The 10981-nt window shown below is 33.6% G+C and overlaps 1 protein-coding gene across 1 annotated transcript; it reads right to left on the minus strand.

The window, feature by feature from the left end:
• Nucleotides 1–1047: 1047 nt before the first annotated feature.
• Nucleotides 1048–8043, minus strand: LOC111879828 (potassium transporter 8). Its single transcript, XM_023876263.3, has 8 exons — nucleotides 7668–8043; nucleotides 7084–7570; nucleotides 6940–6993; nucleotides 4219–4479; nucleotides 4087–4139; nucleotides 3433–3556; nucleotides 3037–3294; nucleotides 1048–2356 (listed from the first exon to the last, which is right to left on the minus strand). Exons 1-8 carry the CDS (start codon nucleotides 7707–7709, stop codon nucleotides 1272–1274), a joined length of 2364 nt encoding a protein of 787 aa, XP_023732031.1. The 5' UTR covers nucleotides 7710–8043; the 3' UTR covers nucleotides 1048–1271.
• Nucleotides 8044–10981: the final 2938 nt, after the last annotated feature.

Genomic DNA, 10981 nt, shown 5'->3' on the forward strand with positions numbered 1-10981 from the left:
AAATTGTTTATTTAAGTTGCACATGATATTGTCTTACATCATTAAAATAATCTAAAATGAAATCTAATCGACATAGGAAACAATGTTTTTCCTTTTGAATAGGATAAACCATATCAAAACCCTAATTCCTTTTATATATATATATATATATATATATATATATATATATATATATATATATATATATATATATATATATATATATATATATATAACCTCAAATTTATGTGGGTTGGCAAGGCTCACTCTTACACTTACATCGCTACACCCCTCTCTATCAAAATAAATTCCAAAGTATATGATATTACATATAATCAACCGTTAAGTCAGAGTATCTTTGAATTTATGTTTAGACCTTTGGATAGTGTTTATGTTAACCCACAAACATTTATTTATCTGATCTAACGTGTTAATGTCGCAATATTGAACATATGATTCTACGATCTCATCTAGATAAATTGATATTGATCTTACTTAGAGTCGTTTTCGGCAAGATCGTGCTAGCCTCATAGAATCGTATAAAATCTTATGATCGTTATTAATATTACGTTTTAAATTTATAATATTTTTTCTTAGACTATTTATGTAAAATACTTTTGATTTGTTTATTGATTTACTGAATATGTATTTTTTATGTTTTAAATTTAAACTATTTATTTTATCTGAATGATTAACTGACATATAAAAATACAGTTTTTATGTTTTAAAATGCTTTCGGTAAGATCTTACTATCAGATTCGATATTATAATTATGATTTTGCAAAATAAAAAAGCAAACATATATAAAATCTCAATATTGACAACTCTAATAGGCTAATTGATTTCATTAATAATTACAATATTAGGCATACACACCAAAATATTAACAAAGTAATGATTCATTTTCTTTTTTAGTAAAATCAATTTTAAACATTATAAACAATTAATTAGTCCAAGTAACTTTCAAATTGTTTCACCCGTTTAAATCATATTTTTTCTTAGCTAAGGTTTTTAATTTAAATTATTTGAGTTCCATTTTTAGTTTTTTTTTTTTTTTGGTATAATACATTTGATCCACCCCATCTTTTACCTTATGATATATACAACAAAAATCACACTTCATTACATGCACTTATGTATCACGTGTTTTCTCGTATCTTTCACGATGAATAATGTTTAATGCTTATAGCCCATGGGCTTACCAAATAAGCCCAAGTGTTAGACAGAACAATGAACGGCCTTCATCGTCAAATGTATATCTCAAAACCAAATTTACCATAATACCCTCAGAATCAAACTTGATACACCATTCCAACCTCTAACGTAGACGCTTGAGGGAAACTCAAAGCATTACCCGGACCTCGAGAATTTCTTCTTAAAAAATCATACCCAAAATTGATCACAAATCTCTTCATCAAACTCGAACCCCTTTTAGCTTTCACATAACAATGTCCTCGGATAAAAGCTAAACCCGCTTCACGTGCCTCCATAAGTTCCCGCAACTCTTCTCTCACTCCCGTATCCATTTGGGGACTCGCCGGTAAAACAAACCGCACCCTCTTCCTTGGAACCGGCGGTGGTGCCGCCACAACCACCGCTATCTCCGGCGAAAACCCTGTTTCCTCCTCGCACATTCTAATACTCCCTTCAGAGTTCGCTGAAGCCACTCCAACAACTGCCATCTTTCTATCGTTATCAGAATCTTCTGATAACAAATTATCGCTAGTGCCGGTAACTGAGTTGTTACCGGCACTGGTTTGTCCAGACCGTTCGGTCCGGACAAACTCTGCTATACAGCAAATGAGATCGTTTTCAAATCCCACATCGTCCATGTCAACATCACGGTACCCGTATCTCGCTATACACCGATACAGTCGATACTCTTTCGGCCCGATTCTCCCAACTAGAAACCGCTCCTCAGGCCTTACGTGAGGCACGGGGACCGATTTCACACATAGGAACACCACAACTTGGTGAAAAGCCGGGAGGTTTGTTACAAAATGTGAGAAAATCGCAGGGATCCCAGAAACGAGCTCAGTGTGAATGAGCCCGATTCCGCGGACCCGCATGATACCGAGAGTGGGCCCGAGGCTTAAAAGCCAATTGATTGAGACTTTATTTTGTACGTCGAATTCGTATTTTTTTATCGTCCCGTAGTGCCATACAAACATAATAACTAGAAAGATGATCGAGAGGGCCACCGGGACCCACGCACCTTCGCGGAATTTTATTAGGGATGCCGAGAAGTAGAGGATTTCTATCGAACCGAAGAAAAACATAAACGCGAGTGCTAAGAAGATGCTTTTTCTCCAACAAAGAACCATTACGAGTGACATTAGGCACGTGGTTACCAACATAACCGTAATAACCGCCAACCCTGTAAAAAATCAAAAACATTAGACATATGGTACAAATATTTTTAATTTTCATCGCTCTTTTTGATAATAATTGTTAAAAAGTTAAAATCAAAATCATTTCTTATATAACATTTCACATGATTAGTATGACAACAAACTTTAAAAAATACAATAAAATATTATCCTTTTATATAACTTGCAATTACAAACCACAAACAAAATCTTAGTATTCTAAAAAGTCTTTACCAGGGATATAATGTTTGTACTTTATAACTATGACAATTTTTTAAAATTTATTTCCATACTATGAAAAAATACTACTCCCTCCGTCCCAAAATAATTGTCCACCTTACTATTTTAGTTTGTCCCAAAATTATTGTCCACTCCCAAAACTAGATATACATTTTTACCATGTTGCCCTTAACATTTAATAAAGTAAACTATAATAATTACAAATACATATTTCCCATTGGTTTTAAAAAGGGTGAAGGGAGTCATTTTACTAAAAAAAAAAACAAAACTAATTATTGCTTTTTTTAATTTGTGTGTTTTTTTTTTTGTCTGTGGACAATAATTTTTGGATGGAGGGAGTATAAAATTTGTTTAGTATCGCGAAAACCAAGGTCCTCTGAGGATATTGAATTGGGCAAAATACACCCTGAAAACAACAAATAAATTAAGCTATTGTGAGAATAGGTACCTGCTGCATTGCTTATATGTTTTGTGTCGCGAAAACCAATTGTGACTGCTAAACATAGCAGCATCAACGTCCAATTGATCTCAGGGATGTAGATTTGACCATGTTTATTAGTAGGCGACGTGTGGATAATCTTTACTCTCGGAAAGCAACCCAATGCCGAACACTGTTTGATGATCGAAAACGTCCCGGTGATTATGGCTTGGCTTCCGACTACTGCAGCAAGTATCGCGATTCCAAGAACTGGCCATCTTATTTTCTCTGGTGTAGTAATAGATACAAAATTAGATCAATTTCGCACAAAATCGGAACACAGATCAATCTTAATTGGTTTTTCTTTACAGTAATAAACACAAAATTAGATCAATTTCGCAGAAAATTAGGTCAATTTTGACCTACCGGGAACAGATACGTAGAATCCGATTCGATAATCGGTTTCGAGGATGTGATGTTTGGAGAGATACGCAGCTTGTCCCATATATGCGAGAATCAAGGAAGGATAAACCACGAAGGTGAAAGCCATCTGCATAAATGGGTCAAAATGTAAAATAAAAAGATACTAGGTAAAAATTATTAAATGGTAAATTATAAGTTGTGAATCTAAAGATTATTTGATAATAATATTTTGTGATAAAAATTGGATTTGGGTTTTTAGTTAAGTTTAATTTTGGGGTTTTTAATATGGGTGGCAAAATGGACACTTGTATGGATGATTGGATACAAAAAGACAAAATAATCATATTTTATGTATTAATTATTAACAAATGTATTTTAAAAAATATTAAAAAAATGTTGACGGGTGCAACCCACCCACGTGTTTTTGAGAAAATATAAAAGGGTGTTGGGTAGTTTGGTTTGATTTTAGGGTTTTGAAAGGAGATAGGGGTAACATGGTAATAATCAAATGACTGTTAACTTAAACGGTAACGGAGGAAAACGTTAAACGATAAGAAACAGTGAACCAAGGATCAGATTGAAACAATCAATATAGTAGAGGGGCCAAAAGTGTAATTTACTAACATATCAAACAACTATTAGTTTGAATGATTTTACCTTGATTGATAACTGTGAAAAATGACCGAGATCAGCATACATAGCCTCCGAGCCTATAAGTCGGAAAAAGTCAACAAAAGTCAATTTAGAAGTCAAGAAAAGTCAACTCACCAAAAACGGTTGATCGAATACCTGTTATACACAACAAAATCCCGCCCAATGACATCCATCCGCCTTTTTTTGTTTTCTTGAGAAACTTGTACATGTAATAAGGCGAAAGTGCTTGGAAAACTTGTGGATTCCAATGAAAAATGTTGTAAACTCCAATTGTGCTAATGCACAAGAGCCATGTTACCACAATTGGTGCAAACAAGAACCCTACACGGTGGGTCCCGTAATGTTGGAGACAAAATAAGAGTACGAGTATGATGCAAGTAATGGGGACTTCTACATCTGTAATTATCATGTGAGATGTAAATCAGATACACAGTGACCAATTAGATAGCTGACTTAAAGAGCCCAGTTTGTTGTTTTGATATCGTTTTTTCCACAAATTTAAAGATTTTACGAAATTAGAACATACCTTCATTAATTTGTTTGGCATAGCATCTTATTTTTAGTTTTTCCGATTATAGTTTTGTACTTTGAAAAATCTACCTAAGCATAGCAATATCATCTACAAGAAATTATAATTGCTATAATCGGATAGAAATAAAAGTAGGATGTTATAACACATAAATAATTGAAAATAAGTTGGTGTTTTTGCATACTATTTATTATAACATCCTACTTTATTTCTTTCTATTACAACATTGTATTTGCACCTTATGTTTTTTCTTCTTATTAACGTATTGGACTTTGAAAACCCTATCCAATTTTAGCATTATACTTCCAACATTTTCTTATTAAAACATTATACTTTGAAAATTCTATCCAACTATATCAATGAATATTGCCTTGTAATCGGACGCCATGGCCATAGTTTATTGTTCTAATTTTTAATAAGAATAAATAAAAATAGGATAATATATTAATATACTAAACAAATCAATAAAGTACTTTACTATTTCTTGCACACAACCCTTTAATCAAAACTTGATCCAATCTACAATTTTAGCATTTTAACCATAATTTAACGTTTGAATTTTTAGTTGTCCTATTTACTTTTATTCCGACATAATATTTTTTCTTCAAAAGTGCGTCTCTTTTTCATTTGCTAAAACGAAAACCCACTTCAATCTTACATCAAAAAAACATAAAAAAAAAAATTAAAATTAAAAAGAAAAAACACCACCAACAATCCCTGTCAACCTATTACCAAACAAACGCGATAACTTATCAAATGAAAATGAGTTTAAAGTGGGAAATCATATTCATAAGTTAGTGGAAAAATTAAAGTAAGCAAGAAAACGACTCCATAAAAAGCAAATCCATCACGTATTTTTTGCAATAATCTGACCTAATTTACGTTAAAAAACCAATTAATTGTTTTTTTATTATATTTCATGCTACTATGTTACTTTTTAAAGAAACTTTATGGTGAAGATAATTGATCATGTTTAACTTGCATTCTTGACCTAAAACTCAATAATTTTATAAGACAACTATAGTTTATGTAGTTGATGGTGATTGAATTGTAGACAACGATAGAAACTTTATCTCGAAAGGCCCCTCAAAATAATTTATTTTTTTTAAATATAAATTTGGTTACCCTCTCTTTGTCCACCAACATCACGTTTGAAAGAATAATAATATTTGTATAGATATCAAAGTAGTCAAGAATCTGAATAATTATAGAATAAAACCAAGCATTTATTTCCTAATCATGATCTTGTCAGCATTTGTTCACTATTCTTTTGAAATGGGCACGAAGAATATCAGCCATAAAATGACTTCACAAAGCATTTCAAGATTTTTTTATCGTGTTCAACTTGGCTTCTTGTGTTGTTCTTGTTCATGGGTAAGGGTAGTTTTGGAATTTAAATTGTTATGGGTAGCTTTGGAATAAAAATTTGTTTTGGGTAGTTTTGGAATACAAATTTGTTTTGGGTTTTTAAAGAAACGACAAACTTAATAGCTAAAAGTCTAAAACCCTTAAAGCTATCAACAATTCAAGAACAACAATTCTACCCGAATTGAAACTTGTTTTCCTATTAATAGATTTTCAAGATACCTAAGGGTATTTACGGAAAATGCAAATTATTGCGGACTTTTGAAAACCCATAAATTCAATGGCCAAAACTAGCTAAAACCCTTAAAGCTATCAACAACTCAATACCCGAAATTCTTTACCCTAATGGATTCTCGTTTTTCCTATTTATAAACTAAAAATGATAGATTTTCAAGATAATATAGGGGTATTTTCGGAATCCAAATTGTTTTAGTTTTTCAAAGAACCCATAAACTCGACAGCCAAAAATAGCAAAAACCCTTGACGCTATAAAAAAATTCAAGAACTCGAAGAATTAGAAATTCACAAAATTCACTAAAATCTACTACTTGAATATAAATTTTTATGGAGGGTGTGACGAAACTTCCTTTAATTTATGAATTTATATTATAATTTTCAAACGTATCAATCAATTATAAAAACTAGACTAAAATGGCTAATGGTGATTTTATTCTTCTATAATCTAATACCAATTTTGGGATCCAAATTGTTTAGGCTTCTTGAATTCCCAATTGATTATAATTCCTATTTTCATGCAAAAAAGAAAATCTTTTATATAATAATATTCTTTTATCCTCTTTAACACCAAAAATGGAGGGGCACCTTACTGTAGCTCATCATGGCCACAAATTCAATTCCAAAAACCAGTCAAGAACAATTAAATGCTCAAAAGTAAACAAATTCAAGAATTCGCATTCAATTGAACAAATTAGGGTAGAAATTAAATTGAAATGAAAACTTACATTGATGATGTTCTTTCGACATAGAAAGCTCAAGCCCAGAAACAGCAGAGAAAACTGCAAAAAATCACAAACGACAAAAGGGTTTTAATCTTTTTGCAAAACCCAATACAAAAAGGAGAAAATTTGGAATTTCAAAATCGATACCGGAGATCGCCGGCGTGAGAACGCCGTCGCCGATGACCATACAAGTACCAAGCAAAGCCAAAACAAGCAAAGCTTTCTGCAAAATTTTGTGTTTTTCGAGCGTCGATTTCAAACTCAAACCAATATCCCTCGAACCAGAAGTAATTTCGTCTTTTTTATACTCGTAAAGCTCTTCATCTGCAAGCTGACCATTGGGCAAAGTGCTTACACGAGCATGGCGACATAACAATGTGTACAGAGCAAAAGTCCCTCCTTCGCCATTATCGTCAGCTCGAAGAACTATGAAAACGTATTTCATAAGTGGGATTAGAGTTAATGTCCAGAACACGAAAGATAAAACCCCAAATATTTCTTCATTTGATTCTGAATGTTGAATGTCTTCTGCAAACGCACTTTTGTAAACGTACAAAGGAGAGGTGCTTAAATCGCCATAAACAACCCCTAAACTTTGATAAGCTAAAGTCATCACAGTTCTCCATGATTCTTTCTGCAACACAATGAAAGAAACCAGAATCGAACATTAAGAAAACAAAAAAAAACTTCGAAGTTTTTGGTTTTAATCGATTGTTTTACACTTTTCATACCTTAATTGGATCAGAATTTCGGGGTTTGGCCTCAATATCCATCTCTTAGAACAAAAAAAGACCCATTTTTTACAGGATTAACAACGATGGAGATGAGGAAACAGAATACCGAGTTCAATAATTGAAACGCTAAAGAGAAAAAGTAAGGAAAATGAGAAGTGGTTGTGAAGGAGTTGTGGGTGGTGAGAATTAGGTGTTGGTGAAAGAATGAAAGATAAATAAGAGCGTGCGTGAGTGTCTGGTTCTTTGTGCTGAAAAATCCAAATGGTTAGGGAGGGAGAAGGAGAGACCTCCACTTGTAGGTTGTATCAAGTATAAAGATCCTGAGTGGTAGAAGACACATGTTTTGTGTAATCGGATAGTTGTGGGCGGTGGGGTAATGGGGTTGCCATTTGGCTTCACATATATTCTTTATAAAAAAAATTTGGTATATTATTCTCAACCAAATACATTTTATAGGTGAAGTGAATCAAAATGTAAAGTATTATAATTTTTTCTTAAAATATTGTCCATACAAAGGAAATACAAAATTGCAAGAATGGTTCTGGAGGTTAGGTGAAAATTGTCATTTTAATTTAAAAAAGTTTGGACTAGCATTTATGATCTAAAGGTTTTCATTTTATTGCGAACTTTGTCTATTTTGTTTTGATTTTTTTATAAAGTGACGCTTTTACCTTTTTTTCGATTTTTTTATTACAAAATGAAAAAAAAAACCACACATACACACACACACACACACTCTCTCTCTCTCTCTCTCTCTCTCTCTCGTTCTTGATATTGATCTCCGACGAAGAAAGGAGACTGCCAACCACCACCTTCGTAACCCTCGTTGTCTCCCTCGGGTCGTGTAGCACCACCAAACACCCTTCCCTTTACCCTCCCAACTCCGACAAATTGTAACGTCCCGAGTTCAGGAGTGCAAGTTCAGGGTTCAAAGTGTAAATGTGAAAGAGCAACTCGGCGAGTCCATGGGTGGACTCGACGAGTAGGGTCGCGGTTCTGGTCGTATGTTTAGTGGCCAACTCGGCGAGTCGGTGGCTGGACTCGGCGAGTTGGTGCTGAGTAGAGAAAACCCTAATTCGGGGGTTGAGCCCTATATAAAGAACATGATATCCTCTCCCCCAGCCTCTTTACCTTCCCCTTGAGTTCCAGAAGCCCTAGATTCATGTCCTTGTGAGAGATTGGAGCCTTTGTGGAGGGAATCTTGGGGAGAAATCGAAGAGAAAGAAGGTAGAGCAAGGGGCTTTGCAGAGATTCAGCTTATTCTTCAGTTGGAGCTTTCATTTGAGGTAATAATCTGTTGTTTGAGCTTTTGTGCATCTAGATCTATCATTGTGGGGTTTTTGGAGCATAAATGAGGTCCATCTCAAGTTTGGTGTAAGATCTGAGGTTGCTACCTCAGATCTAGGTTGTTAATAATCCAGAAAGCCATAAAGTCTATGCACAAGAGTTGTGGGTGAAGTCCTTTTGTCCCAAACCCTAGCCTTAGAGTGTAAAATGCTTAGATCTACTTGGATTCACGTAAAGTTTGCTACTTTACGTGATGGATGGGTTGTAGAAGGGTAGATCTATGGTTTGGATCATCTGCATGGCCTGTAAAGTTTCTGTATGGATTAAGATCTAAGGATACTGTCACACCCCAAAACCAAGAACGGCGGAAACGTTCTGGGGCGGAGGACGCCATGTAAAGTGTCACAACACAGTAAATGTAAATAAGCAAACAACATCATCCATTGCATTAAATATATAATTTTAATACAAGCGTGTTCTGTACAGTTATAGACACCAAAATAATGTAAAACAAAATAATATGAGATGAGTCTTGGATGCGCTCTATCTTCTCAAAAGCTGGCATCGATACCTGTCTACTGATGACTTGAGAATACAAGTTATTTTGAAAGCGAGTATCAGCATTAAGCTGGTGAGTTCATAAGTATTTTAGTGTCGGGTTTGTTATCAAAACGTTTGAACCTGTCGCAAGTATAAGTTGTAAAATGTATGTAAGTGTTTGTAAAAGTTTGAATCTCTCAGAAAAACCTATATTTTCTATTAAAGTAGCCTTCTACCAAGGCTTAACTGATTCGTATGCTCATTTGTTGTAAAAGTGTGTAATTTCCCAAGTGTAACTATCATTTAACAAAATATAGTTTGTACATTAATGTTTAAGTGAGGTTATCACTAAAAATATGTAATGGGTAAATCATTGTAGTACTGTAGTTTTGTATTATAGGAACTACTGCTGTACTAACTACCTTAAACCGGATTTTATATTAAGGCATTATGTGATAAATTGCACCATACTATCGACTAGTAACAACGACATAATGAATGGTCGTAATAACGAAATGACGTTTGGCACCCGCAGACCTGCAGGTCCGGCTGTAGCTAGCAGCAAGGTGTAGGATTGTCAATCCAGCATAGATCTATACGCAAACTCACGCTCCCCCTCCAAGAGACTCTGGCCACAACTCGAGTCATGACATTTAAGTCATGCTCCGATTTAAATCACAATAATTTAAGTATTCTAGTATGTGTAATGTAATGTTTCTCGTTCTAGTATAGTTGTATATGTTCTCCTCCTAGTATAGTTGTATATGTTCTCTTCCTAGTATAGTTGTATATGTTCTCATAGTATAGTTGTATATGTTCTCATAGTATAGTTGTATATGTTCTCATAGTAATGTAATGTATAGACTCATGAATGAACTGACTCATTGATCTAACAGTTGTAATAATATGATCCTGTGTTACCCCGATGGTAACTCACTAATAATGTGTCTAGTACGTATGAATATGGAATTACTTTTATGTCTATATAGGTATATTTGATATATAATTAATATTGAAACGACCTTCGGATGGTCACCCGAAATCCCACCAGACCACATCCAAATCGAGAAAAAGGAAATAGGGCGGATGGCCTTCCTAAGCCCTTTAGACATTATTTATACATCTATACATATATGGGCATGCAATTTATAATATAAAAGCATAAATAAGTTTTTATAAGACATTTGAAACATAAATATTAATTCAAGAAAAGATCGACTTGATGTCAATCTATAAAACAATTTGAAGGCATAAGTTTGATGAAACAGTTCAAGTATAAGGAACATTTGTTTGAATCACAGTTGTAAATAAGTTTGAAAAGTAAAAGAGTTTATAAAACATTTTGAAGTAAAACAGTTTGATAAACAGTTTAAACAATGATAAAATCATTGGTTTCCTAGTTATTAATCACATGTGATTGAAGCAATAACTATATGTATTTAACTTGTATCCCCCCCATAAAGTATTTAAACATTTAAAATCAT

The sequence above is a fragment of the Lactuca sativa genome, chromosome 3 (assembly GCF_002870075.4).
Source record: "Lactuca sativa cultivar Salinas chromosome 3, Lsat_Salinas_v11, whole genome shotgun sequence".
Lineage (NCBI taxonomy): Eukaryota > Viridiplantae > Streptophyta > Magnoliopsida > Asterales > Asteraceae > Lactuca > Lactuca sativa.